This window comes from Daldinia childiae, assembly GCF_008694065.1.
Source record: "Daldinia childiae strain JS-1345 chromosome Unknown Scaffold3, whole genome shotgun sequence".
NCBI classification, from domain to species: domain Eukaryota; kingdom Fungi; phylum Ascomycota; class Sordariomycetes; order Xylariales; family Hypoxylaceae; genus Daldinia; species Daldinia childiae.
Genome location: NW_022984644.1, coordinates 5,747,532 through 5,770,794, shown reverse-complemented (window position 1 = coordinate 5,770,794; position 23,263 = coordinate 5,747,532). Strand labels below are relative to the sequence as shown.

Genomic DNA, 23,263 nt, shown 5'->3' with positions numbered 1-23,263 from the left:
TTCGCACTTGTCATTTGTACTTGCATTTAACACTTGCATTTACATTTACCTAACGTGACTTCTTTTAAAGCTGTAAATTGCACCACTTTCAAACCACTTTCAGACCATTTCTTGCAACTAGTCAGCTGTCTTTCTTTTTTAACGCCTAGTTATATATTTTTTACTTTACATATATTATGCGCCTTCGGTGACCTTTTGAGTCCGTGAATAACAAATTTCCCAATTCATACCTCCTGATACTACATATAACAAGCCCCCCCGGTCATATATATTTTTTTTCTTAAATCCAGTCGAGACTTCAACCCTTAGCTATCATAAACGACGATGCTTTACTCGCTCGACATAGTTTCGTTTGGCTCGACGTAAAATGTTTCTTTCGACTTTACTCGGTGCTACGTCAGGGCGGAGGGGTTCCTTTAAATCAAGCAGGTCCAAGCAATCCCAACGTTCTCCTGATGTCTCCCCGTCGCGTCCCCGAAACTTTACTTCCTCCACTCCCGAGTATCTTTCCGATGAGTCGCAAATTCAACCTGCTAGCCAACCGCCGCCAGATGTACTCGATCTAAACCAGAACCTCGAAAGACTCGCAGCCCTCTTTCCCGATATCCAAGTCGAAGTCTTTAGGGAGATGCTTGCATCCTTTTCCGAAGAGTCGCGATTATTCATCATCACGGACAAGCTGTTAAAGAACCCTGGTGAATTCGTCAAGGGGCGACGGAGAGCTAGCGAGCATACCGGTTCGGACTCGAACGCTCCAGTCTCGCGAACCGAGGCATTCAGAACGGCGGAATACAAGAAGGCAGTTCGTACTTTAGCGGCGCAAGAGTTTAAGGGTCTACTATCTAGATCCTCGATTGACGCAGTTTTATCCGAGTTCAACTACTCGTATCTCGACGCGCGACAGACCCTCGTGGATCTATCTTCCAAGACGTGGAAGTTCACTATATCTACCTTCCTCTTTCGTCGCAAGCCTGTGACCTCTGCTGAGGCCGAAACGCATCCCCTTATTATATGGAAAGCTGCGGACGATGGGTTGATGGTCCCGACTTTAAAGGCAACCGGTAGTGCCGAATTGGATAGAGAGCTGTTTGAAGAGTTGATAATGCCATTAAAAGAACGCGAGCAGTTATTGAGAGAGGAAAGAGACCGTGCTATGGCCGTTTCCCTACTTACAGAGGACGCCGAAGCCCACGAAGCTATGTTTGAGTGTGGTTGCTGTTATTCGGATGTGATTTTCGAAGAGATTACCACCTGTACTGCCGAAGGGCATGTAGTTTGCTTCAACTGCGTTCGCCATTCCATCACCGAGGCGGTTTTTGGACAAGGATGGCAACGTAGCATCGAGAAGGAGACAGGTGCTCTTCGATGCCCTGCTGTGGCGTCGGTAGAGTGCGAAAGCTGCGTATCGCCCGAGCACATCCATCGAGCTATGCAAGGGGAGAAAAATGGAGATGAGATTATACGCAAACTTGACCAACGACTAGCAGAGCATGGTCTTTTGTCTAGTGGCTTGCCTTTGGTTCGATGTCCCTTTTGCACATACGCCGAAGTCGACGATCTATATATGCCAGCCAGCATATCTAGACCTAGGATCCGTGTCAGCAATATTCCAAACTTTATCATCATTTTCATTTGCTTGATCATATCTCCCCTTTTATTTCCTATTCTCATATTAGCGTTAGCCTTTGCCGTTTTGTGCTTGAATCGTTCGTTTAGGGATTATATGTCTTGTCATTTAGGAGCGGCCGTCATAAGGTACCAGCGTCGTCGTCGCGGGTTAAAATTCAACTGCCAGAATCCAACCTGCCGACGTTCGTCTTGTTTATCATGTTCGAAGGCATGGGTGGATGTTCACGTCTGCCACGAGTCGTCTCTTGTCGCCCTACGCACCCAAGTGGAACAGGCGATGTCTATGGCGATTAAGCGTGTCTGCCCCCGATGCAGCACCTCCTTCGTCAAGACGGCTGGATGCAATAAACTGACTTGTCCATGTGGCTATAAGATGTGCTATGTCTGTCGCAAAAATATCGGTACTCCAAATGAGGGTTACCAGCATTTTTGTCAACATTTCAGGCCCGAGGGCGATGGTCGACAATGTGGCGAATGTAGCAAGTGTAATTTATGGGAAGCCGAGAATACCGAGGAAATCCTTCGAAAAGCCAAGATGGAAGCAGAACGGAAATGGAGAGCATCTGAGAGACGCGAACTGTCTGACGCAGAGAAGGCATATCTCGAAGATGGTGTAGGCAGCTTTAGTCGAGACAAGAGTCTGACATGGCTGCTTCCGGGCGGTAAGATCCCGAGCATTGAAGAGTTCTGTGATTTTATTATAGAGACCTTGTTTATATAGCGGAACGGATCGGGTTGGGCACGGAGTTTTGGTAAAAAAGGAGCATTATATGGTTATCGACTAAACCTCTCTTTGAAGTCAAATTTCGAAAGCGAACTTCGCATTGGGAACGGGCGCACAAGAATATATCGGGCGTATGGTAGGGAAAGGGATAGGAGGCCATCTGTATGTTATACCCATTAGTCGTATCGTACATGCAACTATTTGTCACAGGCTACGGCCTCTAGTAACATTACTGTATACATTGCTATTATTTTGACATAACTAGCTATTACTGTCGTCCCCGTGTTTATGGAATACTCACATATTTAGCGTACCTTACGTTAGGATATTTATTACTACATTGATATGTATCAAGAGGCTGGCTAGATGTCGAGAGTGATGGTGAATGTACCATATTCCATTTTATGGCTCTAAACTTATAGGAGAACAGACATTTAAAATTTACGAATATGACTAAACGGGCATACTTCTAAGATATAGTATAACTAGGTAATGAGTGAATACCTTAGCTAGGTTCTATACATAGACGTATACCGTGCATACAGATAGGCTATAAGCCGCCGAATCTCGAGGCAATCAAGCAAAGTTACTAGTTAGACGAACTATTCAAGTACTTAATACGCTGTTTATCAATATAAAGCACACTTGCATTCATGCGCGGATCCCTCCACTTCAAACTGAAAATATCCTATTAACCCAAGTTAAGCCACACACATACATCATCTTTTTACAACGACGCCTAATCTGACGAACCAAGAAAAAAAGGAGAACTGAACTCCCAATGCTAAAAAATTGAATGCTCCCCTATATCATCTCATCTCATCCAGACTCGTACACCCACCCTCCTCCCACTAAATCACCCACCCACAACCACAACCAGCCAACCCCTTCTCCTAGGCGGATTCACAACTTCCCGCCGTTTCCGCCGCCGACAAGTTCTGCCGCGGCGCCGGAGATAGCCAAACGGCCCGTCTCCTTAACCTTGGTCTGGAAGACGACCTTGGCGGGACCTTCCTTCCACATCTCGGTGACGAGGGTCTCGCCGGGCAGCACGGTGCCGGCGAAGCGTACCTTGACGTTGCGGAAGGGGCCGAATTTCTCGTAGACGGCCTTGCTCGCCACGCCCATCGAGCATAGCCCGTGTAGGATCGGCACCTTGAATCCGCCCATCTTGGCAAAGCTCGGGTCGATGTGAAGAGGGCTGCGATGCGATGTGGTTAGTCTTGGGGTTGCTAGGCTGGTGATAGAAGAGGAGAGAAACTCACTTGTAATCACCGCTAAGTCGGTAGATAGCGGCCTGCTCCTCGGTCGTCTTAGTCTCGACGATAATATCCGGGTGTCTCTTCGGCGGGGCATTAGCAGCGGTAGCCGCGCCTCGATCGGCCGGTTTCTTCTGACCGCCGAAACCTCCACAACCTCTCAAGAAGACGGTAGCCTCGTTGTAGAAGAGCTCTTCGTTGGTCTCAGCGTTTACGGTGGTGACGCCGTACTTGAGGATAGCAGCATTGCCCTTGTCCACGACCTCGATCAGCTTGCCGAAGTTCTTGGTTCGAGCCCCCGTTGGGATTGGGTACTTCTTGACCTCGAGGTACTGCTCGCCGTGTAGCAGCATCATGGGAGAGAACTTGGGCACCAGCTCGTCCATGCTGAACGGCATGTTGGTGTCAAACTGCGGGATCACGCCGTACGTTGGTAGTACCTGGAAGTTCTCGTGACCCTCGAACACGTACTGTAGCTCAGTCCTCTTGGCGCCGATTCCTAGGTTATAGAGCATGCTGTCGCGCTCTGTGTAGGTGTACTCCGTAGGCTGGGACTTGGCAGCCAAAGCATTCTTTTGAGCTTCGAGATATTTGTTACTCTCGGAGGGAGCCTGAGCAAAACACAAAAAGTCAATATCAATAGTTCATTTGTTTGCTAGACTAAAACATATTACATATATATACATGATAGTCCGAATAGGAGGACATTAAAGAAAGAGGGCTCATCATACCTTAGATGCCCCTCGCTTGTTCTCCATATTGGCCATGATCTTCGCCACCGAGTCTTGGGATTTCTCGGGGTGGTCTGCTCGGCCGTCGTCAAAGTCGATAATCTTGGGCCAGCTCTTGGCGACCTCTTCGGGAACTAGCTTAACATCTATCGGGAAGCCAACACCTCCTGACCGCTGCCACCTTGTCCGGCCACACCAACCGCTGCCTACTTCGTATAGGTAGCCTGTGGGATTCTTGGGCACCTTGTCGCTGCAGAGAGCAAGGACGAGAGGAGCAATGTAGTCGGGCTTGAAGGCTTGGACTAGTTCTTCTGGTAATATGGTTCGGGTCATGGCAGTTCCGGCGTTAGGAGCAATGGTGTTGCAGTAGATGTTATATTTAGCTCCCTCAAGGGCGATGGTGCGAGAGAATCCAAGGATACCGCATTTCTAAATTTTGTCAGCTTTACTTGATTCGTTTTGACCATTTTATGTTTTTGTTACTTACCGCTGCCGCGTAGTTTGCCTGTCCGAAGTTACCATAGATACCACTCGTTGATGTAGTGTTTACGATACGTCCATACTTCTGCTTAAGGAAGTAGGGCCAAGCTGCCTTGGTGACCTTGTATGTGCTTCGGAGGTGGACATTCAGAACAGGATCCCAAAGGTTGTCATCCATGTTGCTAAATGCCTTGTCCCGGAGGATACCAGCATTGTTGATAATGATATCAATGCGACCAAAGCCGTCAATGGCGGCCTTGACAACCTTGTCACCCTCCTCAGAAGACGCCTTGACACCGACTGCCTTACCGCCCAATTTCTTGATCTCGCCGACAACAGTATCGGGATCCACCAAGTCGTTTACAACAACTGACGCACCGTGCTTGGCAAAGGCAAGACAGTAGGCACGCCCGATACCAGCACCGCCGCCTGTGACCAAGGCCACACGACCGGTGAAGTCTAACTTCTCACCTTGTTCGTTCGGGCCCAGCTTCAACGACTCTTCAAGGAGAGCTAAGAAGTCGGCGGGACCAGTCGGGTATTGGGGGTTTGAGAAGTCGACAACCTTGTCCCACTTCTTAAGAATAGCACCAGGTGTATAGCTATCGTCTGCCTTTAGAAGAAGACCGCTTGACCTCTCCCACCTCAGCTTCGCAACGTGGCCACCACCGACCTCGAAAATGCTACCATTCTCCTTGGTGTTACTCTTGTGAACCAAAACGGCGACAAGGGGAACGACCCAGTCGGGCTTTAGGTTTTCCAAGACGTCCGGAGGCATAACGGTCTGGGTCATGCGACTCGCAGCTATGGGAGCGATGACGTTTGAGATGATGTTGTACTTAGCGCCCTCCTTGGCGAGCGTCTCGGTGAAGCCAACCATGGCCAGCTTAGCAGCCGAGTAATTGGCCTGGCCGAAGCTACCGAACAAGCCGGCAGCAGATGCGGTGTTGATGACACGACCATACTTTTGTTTGCGGAAATGCGGCCAGGCAGCACGCGCACATTTGTAAGAGCCCTTGACGTGCACCTTCATGATCAAATCCCAGTCCTGATCCGTCATGTTCTTGAAGCTGATATCTCGTAGGATACCGGCATTGTTGAGTAGGATGTCGATTCGGCCGAAAGCCTTGATGGCGGTCTCGATGATCTTGTCGCCATTCTCGACGCTGTCGTAGTTGGCTACGGCTTGACCACCGGCGGCTTTGATTTCATTTACGACTACATCGGCAGCCTAGTGGTTGTAGAAAACATGTTAGCGAACACATTTGATATTTGGCTTAATTAAAAGATGATTGAGATATGATTGAGACTCGTATTTACCTTTGTTGAGTTTCCATCACCCTTAAACGAGCCTCCGAGGTCATTGACAACGACCTTAGCTCCTCTTGATGCGAAAAAAGTAGCATATGCCTTACCCAAGCCACCACCAGCGCCGGTGACGACAACAACTTGGTCGTCAAAGCGCAATTCGCTTGCCATGGTGTCGTGTTTTGAAGCTCTGAAAAATAAGGGATTAGATGTTGATTAAAAGGGAAAAAGTTGGATGATAAATAATACAAATGTTGGGTCGGAGATGGCTTCTAATACAACAGTTTGGCAAGGGAGTAGAACTTAATGATAGAAAAAGCTGGCTTAATTACGGTAAGATAGGTCCAAGTTCCTGATAATAAAGAAGCTGGTCAATGTGCCGCATTTAAACTCCGGCTATTCAGCCGAGGCAGCTTTCGCATGAGCTACTAGGAATGCCGAGGGGCCCCAGATTGATCCACTTATTCAAAGGACCAGGTAATAGTAAACTAACTATACTAAATTAGGTATAGCCATCGGATTTAGCACCTGTTTCTACCCCATACTTGTACCTATCCTTTACGCCTACCTAGCTTCTTTGTAAGACCTTTCACATGCCGATAAACTCTAGATTTTTGAAATGCTTACCTTACGAACCATGTATGAAGTCATGCGTACGCTATATGTATTGCGCTTCCTGTATCACTATCACGTGTGCTATTATGTCTGTCTATGTCTATGTTAGTCCTTCTACAATGCTCGGTCTAAGATTCTAAGACTTTAAGATTACTTATCTAAGGCAGGTAATTAGCCGTAACCACTAGTTAACACAATATGAAGAGCCGAAGTTTTTTGTATTGCCGCTTTACGGGAGATTGGAACTTTTTGAATCAACTAAATAGTTCTCTTTAAAAAAAAAACTTATTTATAATCGATTATAGCATTCAGATTCTATAAACCAACTTCTAAGCAAATAAATAACTATATAGTTATTTGTATAGTATTGAACTGAAAATATAAATGCATCCGAATAGTCTATTAGTCCCAATCATCAACCATTAACCATCCGAGCCGCTGAACCAAAACAGATTCCCCCGCATTTCCCCATCCCCACAAAGTTAGCCCGAGATCTGATGCTAATGACACTTGCTCTATGTATAATGTTTTATCTATGCATCCTTAAAACGTGCTATTTGGAAATCTCATGCATGTAATCCCGTTGGGGTAAACAAACGTCAAACGCCCGAATAACCGAACATATAGTACCTGCAGCCGATCACAAGCATCACAAGCATCACAAGTTAGGTCCAGATGCAATAAGAGATCTACCAAAATGTCTACAGCAGAGATAATCGACGACAAGAGTCCTATATGTATACCATTTATACTCGAACGGTATAAGCAATATAGTGCCTCTAACCCTACTCGGCCCTTTATCATCGGACTGAATGGCGTGCAAGGCGCTGGTAAAACAACTCTAGTAAAGGCCCTTGCCTCAAAGCTACAGAATGACGAAGGCCTCCAAACGCTAGTCTGCAGCATTGATGATTTCTACTTGCGGCACGAAGATCAAAAGGCGCTGGCAGAGTCTCACCCGGACAATTTGTTAGTCCAAGTCCGAGGCGAGCCAGGTACGACAACTTGCACCCAAAATCTTAAGTCAGAAGGATATCTATTCTTATTTGATTCTAATGCTATGGTTATGTAGGTACACATGACATGAACTTAGCTCAAAATTTCTTCACGGCTTTATGTAAGGGTCAGCCGGTTAAGATTCCTCAATATGACAAGTCGGCCTATTCGGGTCAAGGCGACAGGGTCCCAGAATCGCAATGGGAGACGATCAACGGCCCGGGTCAACCCAAGATTCAAGTGGTCATCTTCGAGGGCTGGTGTGTTGGCTTTCGGCATTTGAGTCCTGTAGAGGTCTCACTTAAGTGGAATTCGCCAAGCAGGACGCTACACCGACACCCTTTAGAACACCTAAACTTCATCAACGAGCGTCTCCGGGACTACGATGTCATCACAGACACGTTCAATGCATTCATCCACATCGACGCTGAAGATACCGAATGGGTGTATGACTGGAGGTTAGAGCAGGAAGCCATGTTGCGGAGGGAGAGAGGGGCAGGTATGACAAACGAGCAAGTTGTCAAGTTCGTCGATGCCTATTATCCCGCGTACGAACTCTTTTCCGACAAGCTGAGAGATGGGCTGTTCGCCAACAAACCCAGATGTCAGTTGAGATTAATTGTCGGTAAAGACAGAAAAGTCAAGCAGACAGTCATCGTTTGATACGCGAGTAAGCGGGTATCTTACCAAATAGCCTCACTTAATGTGAAAAGGCCCAATAAGCATCATTTGTTGCCGTACATAGAGCACCGGATTGAAAGCGCAAACACCATAGCTCTAGCCCATGTTATAATAATAACAGCAACCTCATAGCCCAAGCTAACGCACAGCTGTATATCCTTCCCTTTAGAATGAGTTCGTAAAAGTCCGCCGGTGGCAAGTTATTGGTCATGGAGAGCCTGCGGTACTGCGTACATGCTTACTTGATTCAATCAAACTCCTTTCCATTCATCATGCCCTCGCCTTCGTTTTTGAGTTCGGCGAGAGTGCTGTCAATTGTTCGGATTTTACTCCTAACAGCTTCGTCCCGGTCGGCAATCTCGTTCTCGAAGCCTTCTATTAATGTTCGCTTCGTTTGGCGGGCTTCTCTGAACCGTTGCATAACCTCACCAAATCTCTCAAGAAACCAATCCCCAGAAATCTCCCAGTCTTTAACGGGCATCTTAGAAAAGAACCCCATTTGACTTTCCTGGTCCTTGTCAAAAAAGTGATAAAGTTTCTCTGGTAATGTGCCTCGGGGTGGTCCTATTGCCGACTGGGCCTCTGCTTGGGCTGGGTCAAAATCGAATACTTCATCTTTGAGTTCGGAATAGTCCATTGCCGCCAGAGCCCCATCATCATAGTCAAGCTCGTATTGACGCTTCTTTGGGTTAGAAACACGCTTCTCTATTGATGAGCGAGGCATCGCGCTCTCGTGCAATCCTAGGCCGCCTTTATTACCACCTTTGATAAAAAGTTGTCGATTGAGTTGAGGCTTAGGTTTTACGACTAGCTTAGGCGCAGGCGGCGGCGGAGCAATGCTATCGCGGTCTGACTCGTCCGGATGGCTAACCATAGGTGTATCGGTATCAGCAAAAATAGTCGAGCGGCGGTGTTGATGTTCGGGTAATGTCTTCACCCGTAAGTGTACAGATTGTTCAGATCTTGCATCATCATCTAAATCATTATCAGGAACTGGGTAGGCCTCACGTGAAGGCGAAGATACGATATTTTCTTGGGGAAAGGCAGCCCTTTCGGAAAAGGAACCACGACGGTTAGTACGTAAAGCCAACGCTTTGGGATGATGAAGCCGCTTAGTGGAAGGGGTTTTTTCTGGGCTCGTCTGATATGGACTATCTTCCGACTCTTGGTCAAGTTCCGGAGATGATACTCCCTTCAGATGGCCACGGTGATTCCTAGCATCCGGTGTCGAAGCACTTCTAGTAAGAGGACCACCTACTACATCTATCACTCCGTTAGGTCCAATGACGAAAGGGGCATGTTGATCCGGCATATTGACTTCCCCCTTGGCAGGGGGGCGAGGGCGTGGGGTATTCCCTCTCTGTTGGTAAGTAATGGGCGCCCGAAAAGGCATTCGATACATAGAAGTGCCTGCCGTGTTTGCGTCAACATTGCTAGCGGTGTCACTAAACATGGAGCCATCTACTGTCGAACCCTCCCAGAATGGCGCTGGTCGCCGAGAAGATTGAATAGGCTCAGAAGCAACGGTCCCCGATCGCCGTATGTTAAGTGACGTATCTCGGGTATGGCCATTACGACTAGCAGGAACAGGTAGCTTAGCTGCAGCGACAACAGCTGCTCTATTGGAATTCGCATTGACTATAGGTGCGCGTGATCGTGGAGGCGAATTTTGCGTTGCTTGTACCGTCTGGGCGGGTTGCGACGCCGCAGGCGTAGGTTGAGGTAGATAGACGTGGCGTTGAGGAAGGTGGCTTTGGCCATCATGTCCCGTTCCTGTCCCAGATCCAGCAGGAGCAGGTTGGCTATTATTGAGCCCGTTGCTCGTGACCCAAGCTTGCATTTTCGTCTTCGAATGCTTTAGGAACTGGCTGGCTGGCGGCATCTGAACGGAGGCAGATTTGGTAATGCTTCGGAAAGAAAGACACATAGACACATAAACACATAAGCTGAGTTTGTTTACTTTTCGTAAGCTCTGTCTATATCCGTTACGCGTTCAATGGCTATGAATCTATCGTGGTCCCAATGTTGACGTGTTTGACCACGGATGGTAGTTAAATCGGGTGGATAACAGGCGGAGAGGTTAAGCTTGATTATTATGTATTATGCCGCCATCCTGCCCAATGCGACGACGAGGTTGGGTCGCAATATCTACTGGTGAGGCATGAGAATAAACTTGGAAGGTCTAAATAGAAGGCGATAGTGAGCGAAAGACGGCGGTCCAATAGTTGAAATGGTGAAATGGTCGACTAGTGGGGAATTTAGGTACAACAAGACTTTTTTTTTTATTTAGAAGCCTCGCGACTTCTCCTGCACGTAAGTCAGTCACTGTCGCGTCTGCAATGTTCTAACACCTTTCCGGGTTAAGTCAAGTGGAACTATTTATGGGTCCGTGCATCCATGCTGCCATGCCTAGCGCACGGGTCACCCCCGGATTCCTTTTTAGAGCATCAACCCCCACGAGTTATTTCCCCTTCCCCAATTACCTCAGACCATATCATTTATATCATTTAAGAGGTCGCCTCACCTCATTTTTGTTTTCTAGATGCCGCTAGATGACTTGTCCTGCATGACCTCTTTCATTATTTGCGTGATATCCAACCACTTAACTATCACGACGCGCCTATCTACCTGTTCGGAAGGAGCGCATTGAACGATTCTTCCCGATGCAATGCCACCTTGCTCGCGTCTAATTTCTCATGGCCGTTGGGCAGCAGACAAACATGTCATCCAAGGCTTTTTTGAAGAATATTCAGGTTGCTTATTTTGAACCTCTCACCATCCTTCGCGGCAACGGAGCTCTCCACTCCTATTGCTCCTGTTCTATGTATATGCGATGCAAGCACGGAGTTCAGATAGCAGACGCTGTGGAGTGACTTCATTTCCATTTACGTGGCTTCAGACCAATCGATCTATCGCAAGGCTAATTTAAGGCTAAGAAGAGGGAGTATCTTTCTATCCAATACCCCTTAAGCTTATCCCGAGACCCAGGATTTCTCAAGCAACCGACTTTTTCATATACACAAGGTTCACTATAGTCCCAAGTGTTAGCAATTCTGAAATACGCCGAGACTTAAAAAAACACCTGTGAGTCGTCAGGCCTGTTCTATGAGCCCCTGGCCCTTGATCAGGTCGAGAGGGGACGACAGCACATGCTTTAAAGTAACACAAAGGCCCCGAAACGGCTGGGATGTAACTTACTAGACACACTGATTCCTTCCTGAGGGTTCCATATATATGCACCTTTCTCTCGTCGAAGTACTTCGTACCCTTGACCAGTATACCAGTCTTCATTGGAAACCTGCATCAACACGTTTTAGGAGTGCTACAACTTCTAACAATACTGCCACGACTTACCACTGGCAGAGGCATACGTCCTTCCCCATATAGGAGGTCTCGTATCTCTGGTTCGGTCTGCATCTCCTTTGATAGGGTATCCAAGGCTACTATTTTCGCATTCATTGGGCTTCGCGTGGCTAGCGTCTCGATTTTAGACATGGCTCCGGCACCAAATCCACCTCCATGGAGCGCTCGCGAAATGTACAGTTGATGAACCCACACGGTCCCGGTAGCTGGAAGGCCAAGTTTGATGTCCTCATCGGGTTCGTGGATATCAAGAGCAACATGACCAATAGGGATGAACTCCACCATGGTTGGCTGCCGCGGGACGAGCCGAATTTCTGCTGCTGTATCCCTCAACGGGTTTGCCTCCTTTGTACACGTTCTTAGGTCATTTAGTATATTGGTCAAGTAATTACAAGCATACCTTCGGATAGGCACTAGTGTGCTGCTTAAGTACCTTTTCTCTATCCGGAAAAGCATCCGAAAGGAGCTAATCCATCAGCTACCACGAAGCTAAGAAGGGATTATAGAACTCACAACCCAGTAAAATATCTTTCCGCCTTTCTGTGCAGCTTCTACCCACTATAGAGTCTGGAATTAGAAGTTGCTATTGACGGATATTTTCGGATCACATTGCACGATCTCAAGTCACGGGAACCGGCTCGGTAATCTATAATTCTCGGACGTGCCCGGAGGGTATATGTATGCTCTCGAATGGCAACATGGAGTAAAAATGTAACAGAGTGATAGAAAAGGATATACTTACCGATGGTACTTCGTCAGCCCTCCATCCACAAGCAACACGTTGGTCATACATCCTCTGTACATGATCTGGACTTGAATGGTCCCAAGGAAGAAGCTACGTAGTATTCAAAAATATTAGCATTTATTCTTGGTATAGTTCATAGTAGCGTTAATAAAAATAAGCGCCGGTACGTTATAATAGTAAGTAAATTGCCAAGGGTGAAACGAACCTCTACTTTCCAAGCATGTTTAGACTCCATGATTACTAGGTGTGTTAGTAACGTGAACCGAGATTAAAAACAAGGTTGTAGGCAACACTACACTAAGCTATGAACAAAGATAGATATATGTTTAGGGGAACCAATTTTCAGATATGAGGTGGGTAAAGGCTTCAAATTCAACCTGAGCTGTCTCGATTTACACGAAGTCAAGACGATAGGTAAGACTTATTTGTATATCGTCTGAGTCACTCCGATAATCGTATATCAAAGCCTGCATTTACGATAAAACTTCTTTACATAAGCACCGCTATTATAGCCAACGTCTTACACTTTTCTTTAAAAGGTAGGTTGACGACGAAAAAAAATGGCTAATAAAGGCTAGTCCGACCTCGGTTGATGTAAAGGGCGTTACGAACGGGCCACTCGCGACGTTCTAAACTTTATCGTAACGTTATCAGATCTGACAGCACCACCCTTAACCCCGCTAAAGCTAATAGAGCGGAGCTAACGAAGGTTACTGCACGTAACCGCGACCTCTAGAAAACTCCCTAGCCTCATACATACCTCTAAAAAAAACTGCCTAACCTAGGTACCTAGAATCTTACTTATCCACATGACTTATACAACCCATGGGTCCAAAGCGTAAAAGCCAACCAGAACAGCAGAGCGAAGCATCCTCTGCATCGCCATCTAAACAACGCAAAGCCAATAGTAAGGAGGAAGTGGAGACTTCCGCTTCTTCTGCCTCCTCCTCTTCCAAGCCGCAAGACCGCAGTCTCTACCATGGCTTCGAGACGTACCCGCCATCCCGGGTATTCCGACTAATAGAGCCCGGCCCCGTACTGCTAGTCACGACGGGGTCGCTAGCCGACTCGACCCACAACGTCATGACCATCGGCTTCCACATGGTGATGCAACACGAATCACCGCCTCTCATCGGCATCTGTCTCGGGCCCTGGGACGCCTCGTTCGCCGCACTCAAGAAGAACCGCGAGTGCGTGCTCGCTGTACCCGACGTGGTAATGGCCAGCGTAGTCGTCGATATCGGGAATTGCTCTGCCGACGAGGAGGAGGAGCCCAGCGGCAAGTGGCAGCGCTTCGGATTGGAAGCCTGTCCGGCTGCGAAGGTCAAGGCGCCGCTCGTAGGCGGCAGCGATGTCATTGCAAATATCGAGTGCGTAGTCGAAGACACTAAGATGGTGAGCAAATACTCCATGTGGGTTCTAAAGCCCGTCAAGGCGTGGCTCAATCCGGACAAGAAGCCCGGAGAGGGCGGCCGCATGTTCCATCACCGTGGCGATGGCACCTTCGTCATTGATGGTGAAGTATTAGACTTGAAGGATAGGATGATCAAATGGCAGGAATACCAAGATTAAATCATATATTAACACACTCCCTAACCTTTTATTTAGTACCGACTACCTAAGTTCGTAATGACGAATTGACTCTAATCCCAATTTTTATTCTTCATAAACCATATCCGCCTACTTCTTCTCTTCTTTCTTACTTTCAGCTGCACTATTAACTACGGCAGTTGGATTCTCGGAGTTCTCGGGGTTGCTCTTCTTATCCTTTTCTTCCTCGCTCGGAGAGTTTCCCTGCGTCCCCAACCGAATAAAAAAGGTCAATACCAAACATGCCGCAGAGAACGCAATAGACATTTGGAATGTTCTGGTGAATTTGAGCATCGGATCGGCCATGCCTTCGGGTGTTAATTGCACCGAGCTATAAATCGCCGTCGAAATCCCCATCACAGCAGTATTAGCCAGGCGGATAACCACATTGAAAATGCCGCCTGCCAAGGATTGTTTATCTTTAGGTAACGACTGCATCACGTACATCTGGTAAAGTCAGAACTGTCAAAATGTAAAGCATAGGAGTGTAACTCACATTGGCCACGTTGAACTGGAGATCAGCACCAGCAACGATCAAGATGAGAGCTGGGAACATCAAGGCCCAGTAACTAGTCTCTACCTTTATGAAAGAGAGCAGCAAGTTAGCAGCGAGGTAGCATGTGGCGCCAAAGATCATGATAACCGTGTTGTTGATGCTATGCATTATACGACCAGCAACTACATTCCAGAGTAACCCAGCAATAGCCTGAGGGAGTAGATGAACGGCGACCATGAGGGTGGAATATTGTTTAACTTCCTGCAAGAAGAAGGCAACCCAGAAACAACTGGCAGTGAAGCCCATATTACCGAGGGCAATAGTAGGGATAATCTACAGTTGTTAGTATTAAGGAGGACAAGTATATCTGAGTAAAAGCTCACAAAACTGAAGTTCCAGTCCTTCCAGATATGCGGAGGCATTAGGGGGTTAGGAAATACTCTTTCCCATAGGATGAAAATTACAAGCAGCGCAATGCCAACAACTAACATTGCAATCACATGCGCACTTGCCCAACCATCTTCAGGACCCAATCTAGATTCGTCAGTATTTGAGGCTCTAGAACTTCAAGGGTACATACGTTAAACCCGCAGTAAATAAGCCCGTCCCAAAAATCGTTAGAATCGTACCGACAATATCGAATTGCTTCAGCGTCTTTAGGCGTTCTTTCAGAGGAGCTCGATCAAAATTCTCGACATTAGGTACTGCCCAAATCGCATGAAGGGTGAAAAGTGCCCAGATAACGCATAGGACAATAAAGGCAGCACGCCAGTTACTTAGTTGGGTAACAATACCGCAGATAATAGTGCCGAACACAAATCCTAACGGGTTCCCTGCACTGAATGCCGAAAATGCCAAGTTCTTCCGCTTCGAAGGGGTGGCATAAGCAGCGCCGAGTATACCTATGGCCGGAGGAACAACCATGGCCGAGCAAGCACCGAGGATACCGCAGACAATCAACATCCAGAAGGGGTTTTGGGAGAAAGCCACCAGCAACACGAATCCACTGAAACTGGCCAGACCAGTTATGAACATGGGTTTTCTTCCCAACAAGTCGGCTAGCTGTCCCAAGGCGAGCTGAAGAGCACCAGCCACAAGTCTATATAACTGGAAGTTAGTGATATATAGAACTTACCTAGTCAGAGATTTAGAAAGATATTCTATACGTACGACGTCGCGGCGCTGATCCATGCTATTTCACCCTGTGTCATACCCAAGTCGCGAGCGACGGGAACGGTGATAACTAGAGCAACACCGGATAGGAAAGATGTCGTAGCGGTTGCGATAGTAGCTTGGAAGATGAAGGATATCTCCTGGAAGGTGTTCTTAAAGCACTCCGGTCGGTCTCCAAACTTCGATTTGATTCTCTCAAGCGTCGACATACCCTGCTCCTCATCGCCATTCGTGGTGTGGGTACTCCCACTAGAACTAGAACTGGAGCCTTGAGCTGTCGAATCTGCATCTTGCCCTGTTTTCGCTGGGTTGAGTGACATCTCGATGATTTCTGGTGTTTGTCCAGACGGTGACGCCATTGTGTACGAAGACCTCGCGAATTAAACCTCTAGAAGGCTATTCATCTAAGTCAATGAAGCGTGGTGTTAAGCTTCATGCGCCGTAGCAGGAATATGTGAGAAGTAACAATGACTGTTACTCAATAATGGGTGTATTAGCACACAATGATTATATAGGTGGCAATAATTGTTGTTAATAACCACATACTACCTGATATATTCTATCCCTCGGAATAAGGACTCACAGGGAATAAATCCGATGCCTATGGAGATATGCTTGCTAATCGTAGGTATTCACACAAGAAATGTGGGTTATCTTTTCGTCTTACAAGAGATATTATAATGTTTATTATATTAAGAAACTACTACTCCCATAATGGATAAGCTTGACTCAGGTCCACTAAATTACCTACTAAGTCTAGTCCTATTCAAACCTTTGTCTTCACACCGTCAGAAGCAACAAGGCTCGCGATTTCCCAAATAGGGGCAGATTATCAGTCATGCCATTCTCCCACATCCCACATCCCACATTCTCCCTTTTTCGGCACACCATTGGACAAGATTTTTAGAGCTAACGAAATGAGAACGGCTAAGGGTCCTCGCACGGACCAGAGTCGGCAACGGAAGCGGAATCGGACCTCATTAACTTAGAAGTCTTTAAAGCTGTAAAGGCAAGAATGACACAGGCACATTGTTTATTTAAGTCTGATTTATCGATTTCTTTACACAATTCCTACTAACTATAATATATTTTAAACCCTTTAAACGTCGTGATTTGTTGATATAAGGGGAGTGTATACCTCACAATTTCAGGACGCGGTTAGTTACACGCGTGGAAATTACTTATTCACAACTTCAAGCGAACCGTGCACGGGCTCGAAATGGAATGCATGATGACTTCACGAATCGATATATCAAAGTCGGTAAACTAAAACGACATAGGCTGTTTCAAGTGTTTACACTCCTTACGTGTATGACAGTCAAAATATAACACCAACGGAAGGCACCGCGTACAGAACGGCATACAAACACGTTTCGTACTCCTTAACATCGCACAGCTCTAGTAGCACTGAATCGAGTTTACTGTCTGTATTTAGTTTGATCGATATCAGTTGTTCCCCATATAAAGGGCTAACTTTGCACGATAAAATATCCTTTGGTAATAACAAACATTGAAGGTTACATGGTAGTATTTACAATACTAGTGCTGCGTAGAAGTCTTAGATTGCTTTCTGTCATGACCCTATGAGACATCAAGAACGCCTTATGTTCTAAATAGTTAATAGTCTTTGTAGTTTAGATTTAAAGTTGATTCCATGCTTTCAAGATCTACCTCGTGATACCTTCTCTCGACACAGTCTCTCCCTTGTAAAATAAGAGTAAAATATATATATAATCTCGGAAATACTTATCATTAGGTAACTACTATAAACATCGGTATCTTGATATTTCCCTGGTAATTATGATTATTCCTACTTCGGACTTCCGTAACAAACTCCTATTGTATATCATAAATACCCTCTCTATCTGACCCCTATTAGCACCAGTTACATCTGCGGGTCACCTTTGGATTTTATAATTGTGGAAATCTACCAAATGATAATGTCAAAGTGGCTTAGGTAGGTAGCTATATAGAGTATTGAAGTTATCTCGAGCAATATTTAAGTTATAAATTCATTTTAGTATGCTATGATTTCTCTCTTCTCCTACCCCTATTATGTAGTTCCCTTATCTTTGGATTTAGAAACACGTCTTATCAGGTGCTAATAACTATTGGTCTTTTATGTTAAGTATCTATAACACCATCGAGCAGAAGGGACATGTAGTATGCTTAAGACTCAATTTATACATACAGTAAAAACTATCTGGTTGAATCGTTTAGGGGGCAGTGAAGCTACGTAATTAGCCAAAGCAACTACCCGTTTCGGCGCCCTACTAGCAAGACTCAATGCTCAAGAGACCGAAACCTTGCAAGCAAACGCCGTTGATCAATCTCGCTAATATATTGTCATCGCGACTTCGTTTGCGCTTCATTTCATCGTCCCACAATCTTCGTCTCCCTCCATTTAATTTCGAGAAGACTTTCTATCCCCGGTTATCAACCCCCTAGTCGACACGCTGCCCACCGTTAATTATGTGCTCCCTCCCGTGCTCTGCTGAGAGCGTGCTCCTGGCCTCATCTTGCCTATCACTACTTAAGTAGCGCCCAGTTTTGAGTGGCGGCAAAACTGGTTCCCCGGAAAGGAATCATGTCAGGTTGAGCATATTATGTAAAGCCTCAGAAGCGTTGGCAAGAAGGTCCCCGTTACGAGTAGAGGTGGCTTCCCAAGTACATATTTGAATATAGGTATATATATATCTAACGTGGTAATTCCAAATCATGCCCGTGGACTTCTGAGGAAGTTCACAACTCCTCCGCAGTAACTAACAAGATTGTCTAATCTATTACATTCTTCTGCCTGATGTTTCTTCCATTCTGACAGTGCGCTCATTAGGGTATCACTCGCCAGGATCAAATCGAAATGTAGACGAAGGAAGACAGCCATCCAAGCTTGGGTGAGCTCATAGTCACGACGTGCCACGAGGCGGCTAGTCATGGCGTGGATGAAATGAAGCAGCTCGTTGGTTTCATCATCGTCCCCAGTTGTTAGAGAGCGTAATTCTAGGTCCGCAGTAGCCGGAGAGAGAGATTTAAGATGCTCGATGAATTCAGTAACTGGTTAAAGTTAGCTCATAAATATAATGGTATAGGGGATATAGGTAATTTCTCTTACAATTTCCAGAAGTAGCTCCTACTTGCAGCTTATTCGTGAATACTTGCTCAGCCCTGTTCCGATCAAAACGGGTGATCCTCGATTGACTCTGAGCTTGGTCCGTGTTTGGCTGAGCTACGTTTATATCTGAGGTGCCGGTGTTAGTTGCTGATGGCAAGAAGAAAGGTGCTCTTTCTGGAGCCTTTGGAGCTTCTGTTGGTTTGTTCCTCTGTTTAATCAAGTCCAGGTGCAATAGTGTTTGCCATCTGCTTCGCGGAACTAGACTTAGCGTCATCATATCGGTACTGAGCTGATCCACGCCAGGCGCAGCGATTTCATCATCTTCTTGAGAGGCTGTTTCTTCAAAAGCCGCTTCGAGTAAGCCCTGGCCTCCCTCTCCTGATGCCGTCGGTCCCGATATCTGCTTGATTGAATCTTCGGATATTTGTCGGGTTGGAACGTGTGTGAAGAGAGCCTTATTATTCCATATGTTAACACCCAGCTCCCCCTCAGTGGCTGCAGCCAAATATTCCCCCGTTGCCGAGAAGGCTAGTGCAGTGCAAGGCTTCTCTGATCGAATAGCATCAATTAAGTGACCTGTTGGTAGATCCCAAACTCGTATTATAGCATCCTGAGAGGCTGCAATTATCCAGCGGCCATCATTAGAGAATATGAAGTCGTTGATTTTGCCCTGGCATCCCCAGAATTCACGAATAGTTTGTTTCGTCTCAATATCTACGACCCGAATAGAGTTATCGTCACAGGAAAAAGCTATAAGATCATTTGCAGCGTGGTAGCGGCAGCCTATGATTCCTGTCATCGGAGCCCAGTTGATTTCCTCGAGCAGATTTCCCGTGAGGAATTCCCAGAACTTTACTTTGCCGTCCAATGAGCAACTGATCACGTATTTGTCCATTGAATCGACGACAATCCCGGTGACTGCTTTTGTATGCTTTCCAGTTCCTGGTGCAAAACTGGTTGCAGATCGAGCTTGAAGCTGAACGACAGTATCCGCCTGTCTTGACTGCTGCATCTTGACCTGTCTTGCCTGCGCCGGTGTGAGTTTGGATGGAAATCGTTGGCGGTGCAGTCCTGATTGAAGGTTGAACATATCAATAGATCCGCCAACTGATCCAACGACAGCAAAAGTCCCACACGGGCTCATGGCCACGGATGATACGTTTGCGCCGTCGCCAGTTTGGAATGCCCATCTTCCAGCTCTTTTTCGGCCCCAAAACCAGGTTCGAACAAACGGATCATCCTTATGTGCTGTAACCACGCTCTCCCAACCCGTCATGCCGCTAATCTCGGCATCTATGGGCTTCTTTTGAGTTTGAGATTTTTGCCACAACACCTGCTTCCCGGGCAAGGCACCCATGCCACCATCCCTATTTAAAGAACATGCTATGCGTGTGATCTCCGGGGCCTTTAGGTCATCTAGCGTAGTAGTTGGACCACGGCCTAAGGTGCTGCTGTCTAGAATTCCGTATTTCTTAGCCTTCTTGCGGATATTACCCTGACTCAATTCTGTGCTTTGACCGTCTCGACGAAGACTCCAGCCCCAGAGACTCCTATCCTTACCACCACTAAGAAGCCATTTGTTACCTGCTTCAGCACCTTCGAAATCGGTCGGCAAGAACTGCAAACTGGTGACTGGTGCAGCATGGCCACTCCTCGTGTGTAGTATTCGTGGTATAGGCGAAAATGGTGTCTCATCGAATATCCAAGTTTTTAAAGAATTGTCTCTACCACTGGTAACGATGACGGGTTGGCCGGCAAGGAACTCAATCTTGCTTACACCTCCACGAATCGATGCTCCCTCTTGCATTGGAGGGTTATGAGCGCTTCTAAGGATACCCATAATCCTGCCACCTTGGTTAAGATCCCAAAACGTGATATCGCCGCTCGACTGCGTAGCTGTTGCCATAACGCCATCTTTGCGCCCATCCTGACCTGCGCCCATACCGTCGGTGCGAAATGAAATGTTAGTAACAGGCGCATCCTCGGTACCTGCGTTAACCTCAAGAACCTTCTTGTCTGTGAGTACGTTATGAATAACTAAAGGCCCTTCGGCGTATGAGATGGCCATTAGAGAAAGCGCAGGTGTTGGCTGCATGCAAGTGACGGCACCACAGGTTGGAGATGGAGGTAGGATGGTATAGATAAGTTTTCCAGTAGAGATGTTCCAGATCTCAACCCATCCGTTCCGACGTCCAGCAAATATCTTATTTAAGTAGGTCGGCATAGTACATATCCCTCCGGTGAGTTCGTTATCGTGCTTTTTCGAAGCCATAGTAAAAAGAGTCGTATAGTGTTCCAATGTCGTCGTCTTCCATACTTCTATTCTTGTCAAGCCACAGGCAACAACCCAAGATCCGAAAACGATAATCTGTTTAATCGGCTGGTGTAGATCAGAGGGAAGTTGTAACTCGCCAACTTTCTTCCCTCTTTGGAAAACCCATATACCCTGAGAGGAGCCTTCTCGGGAGTCGCCCCAGGCAACAAATACCTTCTGTTTCCAAGCGCATGTCGCCGTTATGGTACTTGGGGTCTGGGGTCGAGTTATGAAGACGAGATTGAGGCCGCGTTTAAGGTCATAAGTCTGTAGCGAGCGGCCTATAGATGTTGTAACCTGGAAGGTAGTGTTCCCGAGAGGAACAGAGGTGAAGGGCACATTAGTAGGAGAAACGAGGCCGATTGTCTTAACACTATATATTAGAACTAGGTATGGTCATTGCGATTCCGAAAATATTTGAACATACCCGATATGGAGCAAAGATCCTAGACTGTTGCGATGTAGATGATTTGGATTTCGCGACAGAATTGAGCTTCTGACGCTTGATCAATGGTCCTTCTGGCTCTGAATGAGGCATTGTAGCGAATTATTCGTCGGAATAATCGTTGAGCCCCTATGTGAATAGAGCTTTAACTATTAGAGCTTTTGTGGTGCATCTAGGAATCGCAGCGCAACGACTGCTTAAAGTTGTCTGTAAATGGATTTTTTTTTCTTAGGACGGAACAGCGCGAAGCATTTTTGGCGTCTTGTACTAGGTACCTTAGCCCCACTATCTTATCCTAAACTACTGGTAAAGTACTTAGAATTACGACTGTTATTAATAAAGCTTTTATATTTGAAGTTTATAGGGATAATCTACAACTATCTCAATTGACTGTAGTAATAACAAATTTTGATAATTGTGCTTATATTGATTTTAATACTATAAAATAATTTCAAGGACAAGTAAAGCGTTGAATAGGAATCTTAGGTACTATACATTTAGCTTTAATGCTGTAATTCTTATCATTATCGATACCCATTATCGCTGTTATCGATATAGCCCCATCTGATGACAAAGCATTGATAGTCTCAATATGTATATAGCGTATGTGCCACCATCTACTAATATATTAACCCTTTAAATGTTTAAGAGGGTACTTTTGTATTTAAAGAAAATACATTCTTAACCAGATATTCCTAATTACACCTTATGTGCTTAAGTTAATGTAACTATTTCATACTTTCACCGCCTTAATACCTGTTGAAAATAATAAAACTAACTGTCGTACTGAGCGCTACTCCACCTCAATTATTCCATGCTATTGGCTGATTACCCCTGTGACCTTGTCATTGGACGTCATGTCATTGGCATGTGCTCAAGACGCCACCATGAGGTACCTTATCATGCCAATGATGCGGTTTACAAAATTCCCACTATACAAAATTCCATAATTACAGTTACATCTCGGCTTTCTTTTAACGAATCCGATAACAGAGGAGGTCTCGTTTGTCTAATGGTCTATTAGCTTTCACTGGTCCAGTTGCCCACCACGTATACTCCCTAACCGTGGACCGCAGATGCAATTATCAAGTTGTCTATCTGAGCTTCCAATGAAGTTCATGATATATCCCTGACTCTTGATATTCCGAATTGCCGTATCCGCGACCCACTTCCAACATTCACGAAGTTGCGGCAAACTAAAAATAAACCGGGTCCTAAATCGATATTTCTTTATTATATTTCTTTCGAGGGCCTAGTAACCTAGTTCTTCCTAACGAATAATTTCACACATACGAAATAAACTCAGTAGGAAGACCCGAACATTAAATTACTTTATATGAGTTGGTCGTGGAGGTTTTATTAAGCTTGGTTTCGTCTAACTCACTAGAACATACGATATTTGGCTAGGAGGTGAACGACATATTATTTGCCACCATTTCCAAGTATCCAGGGATCTTCACCTTATCCGTTAGTAATCGATAATACCTTGGATACTCGGAATAAAGTATTGTGGTACGCATGTGAAGCTGCCTACATAGCTCTAAGAGTTGCTACGAGAAGAAAGAAGTGGGAAATTGAGCATCGAAGGTTTTATCTAGCCAC

The 23,263-nt window shown here is 46.1% G+C and overlaps 8 protein-coding genes across 8 annotated transcripts; 3 read left to right on the top strand and 5 right to left on the bottom strand.

Moving 5' to 3' along the window:
* Positions 1 to 367: 367 nt before the first annotated feature.
* Positions 368 to 2,350, top strand: GL218_04277 (uncharacterized protein; the record flags this gene model as incomplete). Its single annotated transcript, XM_033580869.1, has 1 exon — positions 368 to 2,350. The coding sequence occupies one exon, from the start codon at positions 368 to 370 to the stop codon at positions 2,348 to 2,350; it is 1,983 nt and encodes a 660-aa protein (XP_033437364.1).
* A 906-nt stretch (positions 2,351 to 3,256) lies between these two features.
* On the bottom strand, positions 3,257 to 6,302 carry GL218_04276 (Peroxisomal hydratase-dehydrogenase-epimerase; the record flags this gene model as incomplete). The annotated part of the gene is made up of 5 exons (XM_033580868.1): positions 3,257 to 3,554; positions 3,619 to 4,223; positions 4,344 to 4,772; positions 4,831 to 6,054; positions 6,144 to 6,302. The coding sequence occupies 5 exons, from the start codon at positions 6,300 to 6,302 to the stop codon at positions 3,257 to 3,259; spliced, it is 2,715 nt and encodes a 904-aa protein (XP_033437365.1).
* Positions 6,303 to 7,443: 1,141 nt separating this feature from the next.
* Positions 7,444 to 8,405, top strand: GL218_04275 (putative kinase mug58; the record flags this gene model as incomplete). Its single annotated transcript, XM_033580867.1, has 2 exons — positions 7,444 to 7,741; positions 7,819 to 8,405. The coding sequence occupies 2 exons, from the start codon at positions 7,444 to 7,446 to the stop codon at positions 8,403 to 8,405; spliced, it is 885 nt and encodes a 294-aa protein (XP_033437368.1).
* A 265-nt stretch (positions 8,406 to 8,670) lies between these two features.
* On the bottom strand, positions 8,671 to 10,263 carry GL218_04274 (uncharacterized protein; the record flags this gene model as incomplete). The annotated part of the gene is made up of 1 exon (XM_033580866.1): positions 8,671 to 10,263. The coding sequence occupies one exon, from the start codon at positions 10,261 to 10,263 to the stop codon at positions 8,671 to 8,673; it is 1,593 nt and encodes a 530-aa protein (XP_033437369.1).
* Positions 10,264 to 11,577: 1,314 nt separating this feature from the next.
* Positions 11,578 to 12,579, bottom strand: GL218_04273 (uncharacterized protein; the record flags this gene model as incomplete). Its single annotated transcript, XM_033580865.1, has 5 exons — positions 11,578 to 11,721; positions 11,778 to 12,131; positions 12,187 to 12,252; positions 12,300 to 12,344; positions 12,529 to 12,579. The coding sequence occupies 5 exons, from the start codon at positions 12,577 to 12,579 to the stop codon at positions 11,578 to 11,580; spliced, it is 660 nt and encodes a 219-aa protein (XP_033437317.1).
* Positions 12,580 to 13,356: 777 nt separating this feature from the next.
* On the top strand, positions 13,357 to 14,103 carry GL218_04272 (uncharacterized protein; the record flags this gene model as incomplete). The annotated part of the gene is made up of 1 exon (XM_033580864.1): positions 13,357 to 14,103. The coding sequence occupies one exon, from the start codon at positions 13,357 to 13,359 to the stop codon at positions 14,101 to 14,103; it is 747 nt and encodes a 248-aa protein (XP_033437353.1).
* A 108-nt stretch (positions 14,104 to 14,211) lies between these two features.
* GL218_04271 (uncharacterized protein) lies at positions 14,212 to 16,149 on the bottom strand (the record flags this gene model as incomplete). Its single annotated transcript, XM_033580863.1, has 5 exons — positions 14,212 to 14,568; positions 14,618 to 14,950; positions 15,001 to 15,151; positions 15,198 to 15,716; positions 15,788 to 16,149. The coding sequence occupies 5 exons, from the start codon at positions 16,147 to 16,149 to the stop codon at positions 14,212 to 14,214; spliced, it is 1,722 nt and encodes a 573-aa protein (XP_033437362.1).
* Positions 16,150 to 18,506: 2,357 nt separating this feature from the next.
* On the bottom strand, positions 18,507 to 21,754 carry GL218_04270 (U3 small nucleolar RNA-associated protein 21 like protein; the record flags this gene model as incomplete). Its single annotated transcript, XM_033580862.1, has 3 exons — positions 18,507 to 18,844; positions 18,903 to 21,582; positions 21,644 to 21,754. 3 exons carry the CDS (start codon positions 21,752 to 21,754, stop codon positions 18,507 to 18,509), a joined length of 3,129 nt encoding a protein of 1,042 aa, XP_033437363.1.
* Positions 21,755 to 23,263: the final 1,509 nt, after the last annotated feature.